The following is a 19,623-nucleotide window of genomic DNA, read 5'->3' on the forward strand; positions in this document are numbered from 1 at the left end:
TCATGTGCCTCACTAAACTACTTTTATCTGTACATTTGTATTCACATGACTTACAAGCGAACGGCTTTTCGCTAGTGTGAGTTCTCAAGTGCCTCGCGTTATTGCGATATCTGTTTTCAGTACATTTTGTATTAGGATGGTCATGTAGTTACTATCCTATTTTATTTCATTTTTTCTTTACAATACCTATATACTTACAAAAAAAAAAACTCAATTTTCAAACAATTTTCCTATTCTTACAATTTACAACATCTATTTATATGTTTTATTTCTTATATTATCTTCTTTTATGCTCTAAATAACTTTAAATTTAAAAAACTTTAAACACTTTATTTTATTTATTAATTTACTAAAGTATATAAGTCGCCAACTTTACATATTCTATGCCACTGACGTTTGGGTGATATAAAAGGCGGTCACTGAAAATCAGCGTTGGGGCGTCTGGTACCTACCTATATTAGCTATAGAGGTTTGTGTCTGAGGGGCCCGACGTCTCAACACAAGCTGAGTGGCCTACCTGTTCGAGGCACTGCTGTACAGGACGATATTGCCTACACCATGTACCACCTATATACCTCGAATAAACATTATTCTATTCTATTCTATTCTAGTTACACACTGCTGCGATAATAACGCCGCAATGGAAGTAGGACGTATTATCGCAGCAGTGTGTAACTACATGACCATCCTAATACAATATGTAGGTACTGAAAACAGATATCTAGAGATGAGACGTATTTACGCTACCAGGTTTTAAAACCAGGGCTTTGCTTGGAAGTAGGGCGCCCTGGTGCGGGTGGAATTTACTTGCAAGTAATTCTTCACAAATAGGATTGTGCTCCTTATATATATGAAAACACGGACCGAATTTCTATGCAAGTATTTTTGCAAGTATTTTCCACAAATAGGAATGTGGACTTTATATGTATGATGACACGGATCGATTTCATATGTCATAAAAAGATTTCGACCTTCAACGTATTTTTTACCTGACTACGGCAAAGCCAAAAGTAAAGGTTATGAGAACGGCCGGGGCTTCGAACTTGCAAGTCTTTCTTCACAAATAGGATTGTGCACCTTAAACATATGAAAACACGGTCCAATTTTCTATGCAGTAAAAAACTTCGAACTTGCAAGTATTTCTCACAAATAGGATTGTGGACTTTATATGTATGACAACACGGATCGATTTCATATGCCATAAAAAGACTTCGACCTTCAACGTATTTTTTACCTGACTACGGCAAAGCCAAAAGTAAGGGTTATGAGAAGGGCCGGGGCTTCGAACTTGCAAGTCTTTCATCACAAATAGGATTGTGCACCTAATACATATGAAAACACGGTCCGATTTTCTATGCTTTTAATACTTTAAAGTATTTTAAAACCTGGTTTTAGACCCTGGTATTTTTACGTACTCTTACTTGGAAGCCCTGGTATTGAATTTAGCAAGTATGTCTCATCCCTACAGATATCGCAATAATGCATGCGATATTATCGACCGATAATAACGCGGCTGTGTGGGGGAGCCTTTTAAAATCAATAATCCACAGAGTACTTTGTGTTTACCAAGGTTTAAATATTATTAGTCTGTGGCATTTGTTTATTGATTTTGAGTATTTGTCGCGGAAAAAATAAATTTGTAAAATACGTATAAATTCATGAATAAAACTTAAAATGTTGCTTAAAAGGAATCTACTTGAAACAGTGACAATAATATCATGCTCCGGCACTATCATATGTGTATTCCTGAATTGCGTGACCAACATATCGCCTATAACAGGAATATGGTTCATAAGTTATATTTTATTACTATTTATTAGTTCAGTCGTGTGCAGTTTCAAGTTTATGCAATGGTTACTGCATTTAAACAAACCTATAAAGTATGACATAGAGAAGATTTTAAATAAGTATCCTTTCTTGGCTGGAGTTTTACCCCAAGTTAGCCAAAAGCTCGATACGGAGCAAAGTAAAGAGTATGATACGAATGAGTTGAGTATTATAACTACTGTGCTAGAAAAAAAGCTGGTATCCTCATGGTACGTCTCGTACATATCCGAGGAAATTGGTTTTCCGTTTGCGTGTAAGCAAATGTTGGATCAAATGATTGCAAAAGCATTCCAAGTAAGTGTCCTCATTCCAATAAATTATCATCATTATCAACCGATAGACGTCCACTGCTGGACATAGGTCTCTTGTAGGGACTTCCTCACTCCATGGTCTTGCGCCACCAGAATCCAGTGGCTCCCTGCTACTTTTTTGGTATTGTCTGTCCACCCAGTAGGAGGTCTTCCAATGCTATGCTTTCTGGTGCTAAGTCGCCATTCTTAGGACCCAATGTCTATCGGTTTTTCAAATTATGTGCTCTACCCATTGGCACTTCAGCTGTTCACAATCTGCTGATCTATGTAGGTTACACAGGTTCTCTTATAAATCTCCTCATTTCTGGTCTGATCACGGAGACAGTTGGTTTGTCCTTCAATCACGTCGCAACGGAGCAACGGATTTTTTGCATGGGTATTAATAAAGACCTGGAGAGTGACATAGGCAACTTTTTATCCGGGAAAATCGAAGAGTAAAAACCTAATTCCACGCGGACGAAATCGCAGGCATCAGCTAGTCATTAATATTTGCAGTATTTTAACAACCGGTTTCTATTTCAGTTATTGCTAGTAAAGCCTAATGTTCCCTTTGTTACAGATATGTGACAAAATAGAAACTAAAGATGTGTACGTTGACATCTGTGCTATACTGATTAGCCACTTAAAGGAATATAAGAAGGCATTAAAGAGACAAGAAACGACACCTAAGTCAACAGTGGAGTCGCTATATAAAAAGATCCATCCTATATCAGATAGTAACAATAAGAAGGATCAATCTGCTGACCACTGTATCAACTTACTTCGTATAGTTTTAAAAGAGCTGGTTCCTTGGGAACTCTGGGACACGCCATATTCGGAATTACTAGTTCGTATATTAGCCAAAAAACTTAATATATACATTGAAAATACTATATCAAACCCTATATGGTTGAATGATAGATTATTTATGATTCTTAATGTACAAGAAAAAGTCGTTGATGAAAATAAAAAAGAAACTAATGATGTAAAAGATAAAAGAAGTGGCAAAGCTGCCGATGTCACTGATAGAAACAAGCAAGAGATTGGTAAAACTGTATCTGAGCTAGAAAGACAAGGCATTGTTTCACAAAATATAGAAAAAAACGAGATACAAGATATGGAACCAATAACAAAAACAGTTAAATTGTCAAATGTCTTACATAAAACTGCAGAAACTCCTATATACATACAGAAAATTGTCGAAGAACAGGAATTTAAAAAGCATGATGTAGAAGAATCTGTACAAGAAAGTGAACCAGTTGAGATTAAACCCATCATGAGAAAAAACAGGGGACGACAGGGCAGGAATGAAGTGAAGATATATGACCGAATTATTGAAGGTATAGTCTAATTGTTCGCAATAGCATTTAGCAGTCAAAAATTAAACAAAATATATAATACTAGATGATGCGGGCATGCGACTTCGTCCGCGTGGATTTAAGCTTTTTAAAAATAACATCAAAAAGTTCCAACTCTTGGGGGGTTGGGGGGGGGGGGATGACGACACTTGACTCTAATAAAAATTAGCACTTTAAAACATCATATTTTACAACCTTATTAAGTGTTCTGATACACACATACTTACAGTATGCAGCAGAAAATAATGTACATCGACCTTTAGAATGAAATTTCGGCTTTGTGGAGCGTTGTCTGTCACGTATACCCATGTGACGTTTTATCGGTCTTAACGACAGAGACAACGCTCTATGAAACCGCTATCACTTTGTAAAGGTCCAATATTTTCTGCTGCGTACTGTAACCAGTTATATTTAACAGGCAGTGTCAAAACATGGGAAACAGACATGGACCTCCAATGTATCAGTGTGGGTCAAGACTTACTGGCAAGTCTGGACGAGATGACCCTGAGCAGATTGTGGGGACATGAGGACGCAGAACATAGCCCCAGTCTGCGGGGGGTCTCCCCACAGCCACTGTGGTTTGGTAAGTGGTTGCATTGACTGTGGATTGCTGGACACTAAATGAGATGAACTATAAAAATACATGCTATAAAAATTATAATTCCTTATGCCTTACTATCTACCAATCCGCACATGGCCAGCGTGGTAGACTATGGGCAAAGCCCTTCTCACTCTGAGAGGAGACCCGTGCTCTGTAGTGAGCCGGCGATGGGTTGCTAATGATGATGACGATAAATTTACCCATTTCAATGTAAGGTATATTGAAATGGGTAAATTCTTCTCTCTTGGGATAATTCAAAAGCCACAGTTTTCTTCACTCAATTGATGAAATAGGAGTATTTGATAAAGTTGCTAACTGGAAGACCACAATAAATAAATTTCATACAAATATTTGTCAATTTCCTATTTACTACCCTCAAAGGTGAAGAAGATGCTATCGAGATGGACAGTGACCTCCCAAAAGAGCCTAGAAAGGAACAAGGGTACCGGGATCACAGCAAGAACAATAGTCCCCCAAGCAAGCCAGGGGACGCGCTACTTAAGGACCTCCAGTCCACTGTGCATCAAGCCAAAGCCAAGATCGGAGACCTGCAGGTGTTACACATAGATGTGCCCCCGCCGACCAGTGTATGTCTCTTGCACGACTATCTGCTTTGCATGGCCTTTTCTTACAGCAAGGGGAATATCCCCCATATGCCCCATGGAACCTGGAGGACCCCAGTCTACAATACACCATGCCCCACACAATACCCCAATAACCATGTTACTTGGGGGACCCCCTCTCCAGTACACCACGCCAAAGCCAATATCGGAGTTGCACGTGCCCCCGGCCCCCGCCGACTAGTGTATGTCTCTTGCACGACTATCTGCTTTGCATGACCTTTTCTCACAGCAAGGGGAATATCCCCCATGGAACCAAGAGGACCTCAGTCTACAATACAACATGTCCCACACAATCCCCCAATCCCCATGTAACTTGGAGGACCCCCTCCTCCAATACACCATGCCAAAGCCAATATCGGAGTTGCACGTGCCCCCGGCCCCCGCCGACCAGTATCTGCTTTGTATGGCCTTCTTCTCGGCAAGGAGTTTAGCCGCCTTGCAAGCTGGGGTTTTTAGCCCCACGCAGTGGCGTGCATAGGGTTTGAAGCCAGGGTAGGCATTAGTTAGGTAGGAGCCATTAGGTGGCAGGTCATAATGTAAAATTTGCATTGAGCTATTACAACTAGGGTAAGCAGTGCATTTATGTCTCTATGACCTGCACGCTACTGGCCCCACGGTACATCACATCACAAGATTGGAGACCTGCAAGACTTCTAGCTAGCAGTACATATGAAAAACGAAGAAGCAAATTACTTCGTACGAGTTCGTACAATTTTGACTATGTAGGGGTGCAGACCTTGGCATTACCTCGCGTAGTACAGTCCGCGGCCGAAAGTAATGTACATCGGCCTTTAGAATGACATTTCGGCTTTGTAGAGCGTTGTTTACCACTGGTTCGGAATGACGTTCCTACCGAGAAGAACCAGCAAGAAACTCGGCGGTTGCTCTTTTTAATTTTTCAATTTACAATGTTATTATACCATACTATACAAGCCATTGCAGCCCCGTGCATTGCTGGAGCGAGTCAAATCCAAGCTATGTGTGGCAGTGTGGCAACTTTCACTGCATGTTTGCATGTTGGGTATGTTACGAAGATATGTCATGCTTTGATGCGAACTGAACTGGTATAGCCAGTTATTGCTTCTGGTTTTTATGACGTGCCACGATTTTTATGTATTATGCTAGCACTAGCTGATGCTCGCAAAAGGATTGTAAAGTAGAATCCTGAGCGTAGCGAGGAATTCAATATACCTACACCGCCCGAGAACAAAATATATTAGTCCCGAGTGACACACACTATTCTATCATACTATTTCATCTACCTCTTTATCGTCTGGTAGGAGGCTTCGGCCGTGGCTAGTTACCACCCTACCGGCAAAGCCGTGCCGCCATGCAAATTACGGTTCCATTGGTAAGATCCGCCGAAAGATCCATTGGTATTTTAAAAACTGCCATACCCCTTCCAGGTTAGCCCACTCCCATGTTAGACTGCATCGTCACTTACCATCAGGTGAGATTGCAGTCAAAGGCTAACTTGTATCTGAATAAAATAAAATAAACTTAAGAAGAGAAAAAGCAAAACATACTAAAGCACGAACGCTCAGTCGAACCAATCAGAAGATAAAAAGTTCAAACTTCCATGGGAACAAAATAGAATTCAGAGTCTCAATAGCTCAACGGGTAAAGGAGTGGACTGAAAGGTCGACGGTTCAAACCCCGCCCGTTGCACTATTGTTGTACCTACTCCTAGCACAAGCTTAACGCTTAGTTGGAGAGGAAAGGGGAATATTAGTCATTTAACATAAATTCTTTAAAAAAACACTCCCGCTAGCCCCCTAATGCCAATGTTCGTTTTTCGAATAGGTATGATCAAAAACCATTCAAGTATTTTTTTAATTCATTATAGGCGCACGCTTGACTACGATCACACCTTATGGAAAGTGATGATGTGGCCTAAGATGGGACGCGTTTGCCTAGAAGGTGCATATTCACTCTTGTTTTAAAAATACCCGGGTTGTAATTGGTAGGAAACACTGATCTCGGAAGAGTATTCCAGACCCTAGCCTAAGCATGATCTCCGCGACTTCGTCCGCGTGGATTTCGGTTTTTGAAAATCCCGTGGGAACTCTTATGATTTTCCGGGATAAAAAGTAGCCTATGTCCTTCCCGGGGATGCAAGCTATCTCAGTACAAAATTTCATCAAAATCGGTTGAACGGATGGGCCGTGAAAAGCTAGCAGACAGACAGACAGACACACTTTCGCATTTATAATATTAAGAATGGATGAATCGCTGAATGTGTTGCTAATTGCAAATCTCGAGAACAGCTGAACCGATTTCGCTAATTCTTTTTTTATAATATTCCTTGAAGTACGAGGATGGGTTCTTATGACAAGAAAAATTTAAAAAATTGCCTGAAAAAGAATCAACTGTTAGGCGGTACGAAGTTCGCCGGGGCAGCTAGTAAAGTTATAATAAACTAGCTTAAGCTCGCGACTTCGTCCGCGTGGACTACACAAATTTCAAACCCCTATTTCAACCCCTTAGGGGTTGAATTTTCAAAAATCCTTTCTACGCGGATGCCTACGTCATGCCAAATTTCAGCCCGATCCGTCCAGTAGTTTGCGCTGTGCGTTGATAGATCAGTCAGTCAGTCAGTCAGTCACCTTTTCCTTTTATATATTTAGATATATAAAAGGAAAAGGTGATAGGCAAACTAGAAACAAAAATAAGCTAGCTACTCCTGCGCTCCGCCTCTGGAAGGTGCGAAAGTCATTTGTGGGAATGAGTGTAATATTTTATAATAAAATTCCACAAGCAATTTTAGACTTGCCTTTACACAAGTTTAAAAAATGTGTTAAAAGTATGCTCTTAAAAAAAGCATATTATACAGTCGCAGACTATGTAAACGATAAAAAAGCTTGGATTTGACTCGCTCCAGCAATGCACGGGGCTGCAATGGCTTGTATAGTACGGTATAATAACATTGTAAATTGAAAAATTAAAAAGAGCAACCGCCGAGTTTCTTGCTGGTTCTTCTCGGTAGGAACGGCATTCCGAACCAGTGGTAAATTAAACCAGCCCCCCAATTGTGTAAGAATAACCATTTCATGGCTATCGCAATCGTCAAGAATTCTGCCCTTTGATTGGCTGTGAAAAAATGTAAACAGCGAATCAACCAATCAAATGGCAGAATTTTTTGACGATTGCGATAGCCATGAAATGGTTATTCTTACACAATTGGGGGGCTGACTATTCATAAGCACTTTTAAAAAGTTTACATGAATAAAAAAACATTCTATTCTATTCTATTCTATATTGTGTTCAGGACGAGGCAGCCGGCATGATGGAAGGCCTGCTGGACAAGGGCCTCGCGGGGATCAAGAAGGGCCTGCGCTTCACTGGCCTCAGTGATGATTCACAAGTCAGTGCCAACTACTACATGATGATAGACGATAGGGTCGCAGGGTGATTACGTAAAACGTTGCAGTAGCGACAGCAACGCGACAGCAGTAGCAATCCGACAGTACATTTGCTGTTTCTCTTCTTCTTCTTATTTTGCTTTGTGGCTATTGCTGTCTCTCTCTAGCCGGACGTTTGACAGCAATGATCGCGAGATACGTAATCACCCCGCCGATAGACGTTGGGGTCCCGAGGTGCTGGAATGGCGACCTCGCACCGGAAGACGCAGCGTTGGAAGACCCCCCACTAGGTGGACGGACGACATCAGACAGTCGTAGGGAGTCGCTGGATGGCGGCGGCGCAAAACCGTGGCGTGTGGAAGTCCCTACAAGAGACTTATGTCCAGCAGTGGACGTATATAACGACGATGATGACTACATGATGCCCGCGACTTAGGGCAATATATTATGTCAAAGAGGTCCACTGAATAGCTTGGTTTGGAGAGATCGGATTAGTGCGCAAGCAATATCCGAGTTCGGGCCGAGTTTTTTATATCCGTATTTTCACGGACTCGGATCGGATGAGTGCGTAACCGCTCTTAGGGTTGGTCAAAAATGTATAGGTACAATGATACCTATCAGTACCCTTATTATAAATGCAAAAGTGTGTTTGTTTGTTGGTTTGTCCGTCAATCACGTCGCAACGGATTGACGTGAACGAAAGACCTGGAGAGTGACATATGCTACTTTTTATCCCGGAAAATCAAAGAGTTCCCACGGGATTTTAACAAACCTATTTCCACGCGGGCATCAACTAGTGGTACCTATTTTGAATAAACGATGTGACTTTGATTTTGAAAGAAGAAAGAAAGAAAACTGGTTTATTCATCTTATGCCTAAGGTAAGAACAAACTTAAAATTAATAGTTAGTAGATAGTAGTTAGTAGATAATAAGAAGTACTTAATAATTAATTAAATCTAAAATGAGTTCTTGCACCCACTTGGCACAAGATGAAATGGCCCCAGCTCAGCATTAATGCTGCAGGTTTTAAAATAAAACCTGAGCGCTGGTATTCTGCCAGGACCAATAAGAGTGGCGTGCACGAGCCTAACAGTCTTCACCAACATCTGTGATTGAGAGGATGAGTTCGATTAAACGGAGCTAAAAAATAAAAATAAAAAATAGTCATTGTGCATGGTTAGTATAGCGTGTAATAAAAAATCTTAAAAACTTGCCGTTTTATATAAGGGTAATAGTTAGAAAGGCAATGAAATAAATACAGATAAAAGCATAATTAACATGTATGATATATGTGTGGTATTGACGAGCTGGCTGCCGAGATAGGTACGGGCGAAATGTTACTTACATTACGTGTGTAGGTACCTAGATGTAGCAAATTAGCAGCTTCAAACGACCAAACTAAATAACCTAGAACTAATTAGAGTTTTTTGATCGTTTTCGATTTGATTTGAATAGGAAAAGTTAGTGGTGTTCAAAGACAAAGGCGGGGAGAAGGTGTCGCCGACTGAGCTGTTCCGCGGCAAGCCGCCAGCGGAGGTCGACATGGAGGCCAAGGAGGCGTACATCTCCGTCAACTTACCGAAAGGTGGATTTTTTTTTTGTTTATCTTGGCACTAGTTCTAGCCTAAGTAAAGTTTGGAATTCATCTACATTTTTTTTTTTTTTAATTTATTTATCACCGACAACTTCCATACATAAAAGACCGCACATTTAAATACATACAATAAACAGTATGGTCGTCAATTACAGGTGAAACTTTGCTTATAAACTAACATGCACTAACTTACAGACTAACAGATTAAAGTATAGATTAACTTAATAACAGACAGACTTAATAACGTACAGAGTAACTTGACAGATTAAAAGTAGGTAAAAATAAGATAGTTAAATATGTAAAGGAATTTAAATTTAAAGAAAAATATAGATATACCTACGTACTTAACAAAATATAACTAACAAAATATCCACGATTAATGGTCTCCAATTTGATCACAAATAATATTTTTTTTAAATATTTACATATTGGCAATTGTGTACCTTTTTATAATAAGCTCCCAGAAGACATATTATATAGACTTCGTCCACGTGGACTACACAAATTTCAAACCCCTATTTTACCCCCTTAGGGGTTGAATTTTCAAAAATCCTTTCTTAGCGGATGTCTACGTCATAATAGCTATCTGCATGACAAATTTCAGCCCGATCCGTCCTGTAGTTTGAGCGTACGTTGATAGATCAGTCAGTCAGTCAGCTTTTACTTATTTAGATGTCTCTGAACAAGTTTCACTTAACGTAAGCTTATTTCTTTCACTTGATCGTTTTTTAATTAATGGAAATAATGGAATTTCAGAGGAAAATGGAATCCCGATCCATCATTTGGTCAAACAACAGAGGGTGACTTCGCAAGACAGTATGGTTAGTTCAATTGTTATTACAATTTTGTCATTGCCAAGGGTTTTGACCCCTTCCCAAATCTAAATCATATATACCTCAGCAAATAGTACAACATCGCAAGTATTTTTGGTGAAATCGTCTTGGGAAAATTGTTTATGTATATTAAGAACATGAAAGGACCTAGAATACAGCCTTGTGGAACACCCATTACTGAAGTTGATCCGGACTTCCGGTTGAGGTTGATCATATCGTTCACACTACTGTTTGAATATGATCACTGAGATAAGACGCAATGAGACCAAGCGCAGTATCTTTAATTCCATTGTGGCTCAATTTAACTAAGAGTCTCGTGCTCAACGCAATCGAATGCCTTGGATAAATCACAGAAAATACCCATGGCATTCCGTGAGCTCTATCTCTCCCAATAAATGATTTGATTTGATAAATAAATAATTAATCTCCAATAAATTTCCATTACTTTTTAGGGTTCCAAAAGGAAAAAGGGAACCCATATAGGATCATTTTATTGACTGTCTGTCTGTCGTATCTGCCAAGAAACCTATTGGGTACTTCCCGTTGACTAAAATCATGAAAGGCGGGTAAGTAAGTCTTATAGCACAAGTGAAGGGAAACATGCGTAAACCGTGAATTTGTGGTTACATCACAAAAAAGTTTCAGATTTGTATTCCCGAAATAATTTATTTTAATAAATCACATCAATATGGTTGTTGTCAGTGGTTTGAGATTTCTTGTATACGATGGTGCGGAACTCTTCGTGTGCGAGTCCGACTCGCACTTGACCGGTTTTTTGTGTCAGTAAAGATTTTCCTTAGCACATCAAGCCTCGCGTAGAGTGGTCGCCGCCAACGGAGGCTCTGCCCGAGTCCCCCGAGCTTCAGTACGAGGAGGCGGCTGATCTATCGGCCAGCATCGCCAAGCTGCGCTCCCTACTTCAACACGTTGAGAGACCCCGGTAACGTCTTAAATCCTAAAACTGACAGATTTTTTTTATTATATTATGATAGGTATCCTTGTAGTTATTGGAAAACGACTTGGTGCCACGTGCTTGTATTGCAACAATGCAGGACACACAATATTTGACTGCGTAAACTTTTTTTTACGTAAACGGAAAATTTAAGAGTTCCCACAGGATATTGAAAACCTAAATACACGCGTGCAAAGCCGCGGGCAGCACCCAGTTTCTTATAAGATGGTATGGGACCCTTCGTGCGCGAGTCCGACTCGTACTTGACCAATTATCTTTGTACCAGTGCGGAGGAGGTGTGGTGGGAGGGCGCGGAGGAGACGCGCGGGCGCGCGCAGAGGCGGCCCTCTTCCAAGCCCGTGGACAGCGCCGCGCTCGCTGGTAAACTTGCATTCATCATCATCATCAACCGATAGACGTCCACTGCTGGACATAGGTCTCTTGTAGGGACTTCCACGCGCCACGGTCTTGCGCCGCCGCTGTCCAGCGGCTCCCACTGACTCGTTTGATGTCCTCTGTCCACTTGTGGGGGTCTTCCAACGCTGCGTTTTCCGGAGCGAATCACAATTATTCTAGTGGGTCTTGGTTGATGTACAGATCATCATCATCATCATCATCATCAACTGATAGACGTCAACTGCTGGACTTAGGTCTCTTAAATAATTAATTTCAATAAGTAACACCACAATACAACGTTTTGGAGATAGTTTTGGTCTCACTCACCATAACTACATAGATTATTGAAAACTCCCTAGTTTTTTAGTAGGCCATGGTGAGTGAAAGGGACGCCATCATACGTCGAAGCGAGACAGCAGTTGCAGCTTGAACTAAAAACTACTCGTAAGGTACTTTGCTTCGGGTGCGGGATGTTCTAAATTCAAATTACATTACATCCCTTAAAACTTAATGGATTTCAGTACAACATTACATCCCTTAAGGCGTAATGGATTTCAGTACAACATTACAGCCCGGCTAAGTCATAGGAATGTTATGAAGTACTTTACCCTAAGCTAACAGGTCTGTAATAAGGCACTGTAGAGCGAGTGGTGTGAAAAGTATTTTAAACTCGATGATGCCCGCGACTTCGTCCGCGTGGATTTAGGTTTTTGAAAATCCCGTGGGAACTCTTTAATTTTCCGGGATAAAAAGTAACCTATGTCCTTCCCCCGAATGCAAGCTATCTGTGTACTAAATTTCGTCAAAATCGGTTGAACGGTTGACCAGTGAAAAGCTAGCAGACAGACAGACAGACAGACAGACGGACAGACAGACAGACACACTTTCGCATTTATAATATATAATATCATTTTAAAATTTTCAATTTTACTGATTTTATGACGGATCGGAATAGCATGATTGCTATGACGTAGACATCCAATAATTAATTGAATTGAATTTTAAATGTGTCTTTGTTTTCAGACGAATACGACATGAGCTCGGACAGGAACACGTCGCCCGGACAGACTTCCAACAATATGCAGCGACTTGACAAGTAATATGTTGTTTTTATTATAATTACTAGCTTATTCCCGCAACTTCGTTCGTGTGGACTAGACAAATTTCAAACCCCTATTTTACCCCCTTAGTGTTGCATTTTCCAAAAATCCTTTCTTAGCGGATGTATTCGTCATAATAACTAAAACTGAATCCCAAATTTCAGCCAGGCTCGTCCAGAAGTTTGAGCTGTGCGTTGATAGATCAGTCAGCCAGTTAGTTAGTCAGTTTTCTGTTATATTTAGATATGATTCTGTACAGGTTGTTCACCCGCACGGTGACTGGAGTGTTCAATTCCATACGAACGGCGGTGGGCGCGGAAGGTTTGGAAGGCGATGACGCGACTCCCAGGCAGATACACGATTGGACGTACGTCTGCACTTCCCCCGAACTGAGCGTGAGTATAGTATACACCCGCACGGTGACTGGAGTGTTCAACTCCATACGAACGGCGGTGGGCGCGGAAGGTTTGGAAGGCGATGACGCGACTCCCAGGCAGATACACGATTGGACGTATGTCTGCACTTCCCCCGAACTGAGCGTGAGTATAGTATACACCCGCACGGTGACTGGAGTGTTCAACTCCATACGAACGGCGGTGGGCGCGGAAGGTTTGGAAGGCGATGACGCGACTCCCAGGCAGATACACGATTGGACGTACGTCTGCACTTCCCCCGAACTGAGCGTGAGTATAGTATACACCCGCACGGTGACTGGAGTGTTCAACTCCATACGAACGGCGGTGGGCGCGGAAGGTTTGGAAGGCGATGACGCGACTCCCAGGCAGATACACGATTGGACGTATGTCTCCACTTCCCCCGAACTGAGCGTGAGTGCAGTGCTTACAAACGTGCTTATTAGAACCATTACGTACGACTAGTCGCCCGGCAACTCGGTCGCTAGCGACTGTTACAATCTAATTGACAGTCGCTGTGTGCATGCGCACGAAGTTCGACGACTACGTGCGTATAGGCACGGGAACTTTCATATAAATTTCAGATTCTAATGGCGTAATGAGCCTTAAGGTAGTTCCCGCAAGGTTATGGGACGCTCCTCCAGTATTCTCTTGATACTCTATTGATCTTGATAATGATTATGTTTTGTTAGTTGGGCGCGGCGGTGGGTCGGCTGGTGGGCGCGCGGCGCGCGCTGTGGCACGTGGACACGGCGCTGGACTCGCTGCACGAGCTGCCCGCGCCGCCGCCGCAGCCCCTCGTGCCGCTCGATCTAGGTTTGTATACAGATCATCCTCACCATCATCATGATACGTACCCCTTATTTAACCCTTTCTCACTAGTCATTATATCCTCTGTACAGTAGCCGGCAAGAAATATTGTACATCGGCCTTTACAATGAGATTTCGGCTTTGTAGAGCGTTGTCTCTGTCACTCATACCTATGTGACGTTTTGTCGATCTCAACGACAGGACAGACGAACATTTTTTGTCGCAGTATACAGATTATCATCGCCATCCTCATTCTCATCATCACCATCCGATAGACGTCTACTGCTTTTCGGTGCGAAGTTACCATTTTAGCACATAGGACCCCCAACGCCTATCGTTTTTCGAACTATGTGCCACTTCAGCTTCGCAACCCGCTGAGCAATGTCGGTCACTCTGGTTGGCTCACTCTCAAAATGGCGAGCAAAGGAGCAGGTGGGTCACCTGATGTTAAGTGATTACCGCCGCCCATGAACATTTGCAGTACCAGAGGAACCACCAATGCGTTGCCGGCCTTTCAGGAATTTGTTGGTCCGCCCCTTGAATAATCCCATGCATGTTGTAATCTAGTGGGAACACCGCCGATGGGAGTTGATTCCACAGTTTGCATGTGCGTGGAAAAGAGTATCTGGCACAACGGGTGGTTGAAATGCTCCAGACACCCAGGTGGTGAGGGTGAAATTGTTTGCGGTGGCGTGCGGTGCGGTTGTAGAAAAAGGAGGGTGGAATGAGATCAAACAACTCTTCACTCCCATTATAGAGGCGATATAACACGCAAAGAGAGCTTACGTCTCTGCGGTGCTCCAAGCTTTCCAACGAGCCGGTTAGCTACGGATCTCCTCATTTCCTCATTGATCACATAGAGAAACTCCGCACATAGCTCTCTCCATCGCCCGCTGAGTGACTCTGAGCTTTCTTATGAGGCTTATAGCTAGCGACCATGTTGAAACATACTTTTTAATACAGTTGCTCAAAAAGTGGCGTATTGCAGGGACGTATAGCGTTCGGGATGTGGGCTATTACATACTCGTGCTTTTTTTTACCTTTCCCGAACTCGTGCGTTCTCTTTCCCAACTGTCAAAATAATGTCTATTAAAAAGGAAAACCAACCATCAAGTTTTTACTAAAAAAAATTCATAGAAGTTTTTATGATTCATGCAAATACGTATATTTCTAAAAAGAAGCTACTAATTTGTTTCAATATCAGATTTAATGATTTGATTGAATGAGTTTGGTTAGGTTTCATTTCATTTCATCTCATTTTCATTTCATATCAATAAAAAACTTCTACTGAAGACTTGGCTGTATGGGCATAGTTCCCTTTGCCTACCAGAATGGGTATAAAGAAAAAAAAAACTCTGCTTATATTCTACGGTTGGCGCCATTTTTCAGAAATTTTCTTTGCGAGTTTAGTTGTTTGTTGCACAAAATGAGTAATTTCGACCCTAGTTGTTTTGAATGGACACCACTGGAACTCAGTATAATTAGTAGTTTATTGTGTTATTATTATTTCACTAGCTAATGCTCGCGACTTCGTCCGCGTGGACTACACAAATTTCAAACCCCTTTTGCCGATGCCTACGTCATAATAGCTATCTGCATGCCAAATTTCAGCCCGATCCGTCCAGTAGTTTGAGCTATGCGTTGATAGATCAGTCAGTCAGTCAGTCATTCAGTCAGTCAGTCAGTCACCTTTTCCTTTTATATATTTAGATTAAATTGCTTAATTTTTTCGCAACTGTATTAAAAATAGTCGTTCAGTAAACGTGCGGTACCGTCATTGCAACTTGTTCCGACTGACATTTGTCGGAATAAATAAATAAATAAATAAATAATAAACGTTTATTCGCTGGAATGTGGGTACATGTAGGTGTTACATCAGTTGAGTTGCTTGACACATTCTACCAGGTCCTGGTGTGCAAATGGTTAAAGAATATTACAATTACATCAAATTTTTTTTTCTAGTTCATTACATTTACGAAATCATAAATTTAAACATTACTCAATCAGATAAAATAAAATAAGGATTTCCATGTCGTAGTTAAAAACAAAATAAAATATACAGTGATTACAGAATATAAACCAGTCATTTAAAAGAAGCAAAACAAAAGCATAGTTTGTCAGCGCATATAAGAGTCCAAATTCATCAATTATATTATAAATTTTTATCCATGAAATAGTCATTAATTTTGTAATACATTTTGTTTAAAAGAAGATCATGTAGTTTCCGCTTGAAATGTAGTATACTAGGCGTGTTTTTTATCACTTCGGGTAGCTTGTTATAAGTTTTTATTGCCATGTAGTATGCGCTTTTAGAAAAAAGATTTCTCGACTCTAGTATCATAAGGTCGGATGTGTACTTCCGACCAAACTCACTTTTTTACATAAAGGTAATGAGCATTTCGGGCTCTTTCTGCCAAGCTGACGCCAGTATTTCTATCTCTTTTCGTTGCAAAGATAAATACATGCATAATGTCGTATCTGAACACATTCTAAAAATTTGGAGAACCATAATTATATTTTTTGACTTGCGTATGTATGCACCAAAGCAATGGAGAAAAATGATAGGTGTATTTTGAGTTCGACCATTATGCTACGAAATAAGTTTATTTGTAATAATAGCTGGTACTGCAGTTACGCACTTCTGCTTCTAAAATATGTAATAATTTTGTTAGGTAAAATCACAACAGATGTTATGCTTCGAATTTTTTGTATTAATATTTGGACTGTGAATCATTTAAGACTTTTTGCCTTGTAATATAAATAATTTTGCAATAAAATTCATGGAAGTAAGTTGAAATAAAGCTTTTTGTTTGTGACTACATTAAAGTTGATGTGATTAATAGGTAAGAGATCCATCATATTTCACCAAAATTTTGGACTAAACTGCGGGAAAAAAGTAAAGAGCCAGAATAAAGCTGAAGACATTTTGAAAATGTAGACTAGAAAATCTTTTAGGACCACGAAAATCACACCATGGAAATCTAAAAATATATTATAATAATACTAACTAACTAACTAAGCAAAAACCGTGCATTTATGGTGTTTTATATGAATCATAGTTCAAATCATCAGTTCAAAAATTTATTGCCCTAGTTTTTAAGGTAGCCTTAAAAAATTAGAGTACCTAATCAATTTTTTTCTTCTTTACCCGTCTTATAATCGACCGGTTTTGATATTAATCGAGAGCAGAAATTATAAGGCACCTACAATATGTGATGATAGTGATTCTAACGAAACATTCCTAATTATAGGAAGCTTTAGATTATGTTAATTTAAATATATATGTAGTATAAATTAATTTATTAATTAAACAACTAATAAAAGTGAAAGTAAAAAAAAAATAAAAAACTTAACTAAAACACGAAAGAAACAGTTTAAAAAAGTATCTGTTAAAAAGAACAGTCGAAACAGAAGCAATGGAATTTTCAAAAAAGCAGAAAGTATTTTTTTTATTACAAAAGTGGCAATGCCGGATTTGACTAACAGTAAATCCTTATACCTGCGTAGTTTCTGCACCTTAAAAACGATTCATGATGCTACCAGCAGTTTTGCTACTTTAATGTAGTCTGAAAACATCAGCTGCAGCGGAAGGAATAAAACAGTATCTTGTCTTATTTCATTAATCTACTAGAGAAGAAACAAAGTATTCTCGAAATTGTTGAAGAATTGACTTTGTGGTCTGATAATTGTGTCGGTCATAATCGGAGCATGATAATCGTTATGGCTTACTTATGATTATTATAAGGATTACCACACTAAAAGGTGATAAATCACAAGCTTTATGCTAAAATGCAACATGTACCTACGTGGAGTAAGATGTCATCCATGCACAAATAGAAAAAAAGGGAACAGCTGACAACAATGCAGATTACTAAACTAAGAGATTGGTCACAGTTTACAAGAACATGCGAAGGAAACAAAACTTTTTGATAAGTTTGATTTGGCACTACAACATATTTTTAAAGACCACATCCCTTTACAAAGGTGATATATCAGGACCGTTTGTTATATAAAAAAAAAAATAATAAGAACGGCGGGGATTTTCAGATTTCGGAATATATTACCTGGCTACAACTAACGCAATAATGCTGGGTGTTATTATTTTATAAAAACTACTTTAAAGAAGACTTTTTTGTATTTCATTAGTATGTTATAGGTACATATAAACTTAAAATTCTTCCCCGCTTTCGCCCAATATACGACATAATGAGAAACCATTATCCACTGTAAAATATAACCAACTTTTGCAGTAGGTACCTGCTACGTACCTAATCATTATAAGGAAAATCAGGCTATGTTGGCATGTTTTAGATTTCTATATTGATGTAACCGCAATGTATGCAATTCCACAAAAAATGTTTGGCCCACTGTAGGTTTCTAATTACTTTGTAATTTTTTTTTCCAATTTTTGGCCGTTGTTTTTAGTTAATGGGCTTTATTTGTGAATTTGTAAATGTTATTTTCATTCATTCAGAAGTCACAAGGTTTACACGGACGCAATGGTCAGACTATCGGGCGAATGCAATTATTATGTTTCAGATCTAACTAATCAGTTTCAGAAAAATCACATAGGTACATTGTTGCTATCTCACAAAACTCCTAAATGATTTTTGTGAGATAACTACTGTGATCTTTTGTCCGAATATTACTTATGTATAATCAGTTAAGACGTATTATGAAATATTAAGTAATAGATCCGACTTTTATTTCAAATTTGTAATAGTAAAAATTGCAGCCATAAAGTCGGTTTACAACTTATGCACACAATTTTTTAGCACAGTTACGAATATTACCAGCATAAAGTCGCATATCGTCCATTTTGAAGAAATTGTGAGTTTATATTTTATTTATTAATGATAAAGTATTTCTAGTAATGGTTAATGATAGATACAGTTAAGTGTTAAATATTACAAAAACAACTGAAATTGTATCTCTAGTAGTTTAGAAATTATGACCCGATTTCCCTAGCATTTTTGTTTTGGCTCTCCTGAAAAGTAGCAAAAATCCACATCCGACCTTATGATACTAGAGTCGAGATTTATCCTCGTGTGAGGTAGCTGAATTTTATTATTCCTTCTTCTGCTTTTCAAGTTTGGAACTCTTTGCAATGACAGCCTTTCCACACTTGTAATAAAATATACTATGTTGTATGTTGTATGTTGTAGAGGAGTGGTGCGTGGGGTCGGGCGCGCGCTGGTGCGGCAGCTGCGAGCTGGCGTGCGCAGCTGGCCTCGCTGCCTCGCATCTCTCCTTCCGCTTGGCCACCATCCTCACTGCAGGTCACTACTTACCAATTCAAACTGAAAACCAGAAAGTCGACGGTTCAAACCCCGCCCGTTGCACTATTGTCGTACCTACTCCTAGCACAAGCCTGACGCTTAATTGGAGAGGAAAGGGGAATATTAGTCATTTAATATGGCTAATATTCTTTTATATAAAAAAAAAAAAAAAAAAAACTTAATT

The 19,623-nt window shown here is 39.8% G+C and overlaps 1 protein-coding gene across 4 annotated transcripts in view; it reads left to right on the top strand.

The window, feature by feature from the left end:
• Positions 1-1,587: 1,587 nt before the first annotated feature.
• LOC117992749 (uncharacterized) overlaps positions 1,588-19,623 on the top strand; it is a 229,281-nt gene continuing 211,245 nt past the window's right edge. For 2 of the 4 annotated variants that reach the window (XR_011238049.1, XM_069506188.1), the window contains exons 1-13: positions 1,589-2,121; positions 2,698-3,457; positions 3,894-4,058; positions 4,458-4,663; positions 7,968-8,063; positions 9,518-9,647; positions 10,413-10,477; positions 11,290-11,429; positions 11,728-11,822; positions 12,861-12,933; positions 13,197-13,476; positions 14,043-14,166; positions 19,326-19,439. Coding sequence is in view for 3 of the 4 variants with exons in the window: in XM_069506188.1 (XP_069362289.1) it covers positions 1,675-2,121; positions 2,698-3,457; positions 3,894-4,058; positions 4,458-4,663; positions 7,968-8,063; positions 9,518-9,647; positions 10,413-10,477; positions 11,290-11,429; positions 11,728-11,822; positions 12,861-12,933; positions 13,197-13,476; positions 14,043-14,166; positions 19,326-19,439 (2,695 nt within the window). In the remaining variant the exon portion in view is untranslated. Of the gene's footprint in view, positions 2,122-2,697; positions 3,458-3,893; positions 4,059-4,457; positions 4,664-7,967; positions 8,064-9,517; positions 9,648-10,412; positions 10,478-11,289; positions 11,430-11,727; positions 11,823-12,860; positions 12,934-13,196; positions 13,477-14,042; positions 14,167-19,325; positions 19,440-19,623 lie in introns of all 4 variants that reach the window. The other 2 variants (XM_069506189.1, XM_069506190.1) reach the window with 2 other exon arrangements.

Source organism: Maniola hyperantus, chromosome 22, assembly GCF_902806685.2.
Source record: "Maniola hyperantus chromosome 22, iAphHyp1.2, whole genome shotgun sequence".
NCBI lineage: Eukaryota > Metazoa > Arthropoda > Insecta > Lepidoptera > Nymphalidae > Maniola > Maniola hyperantus.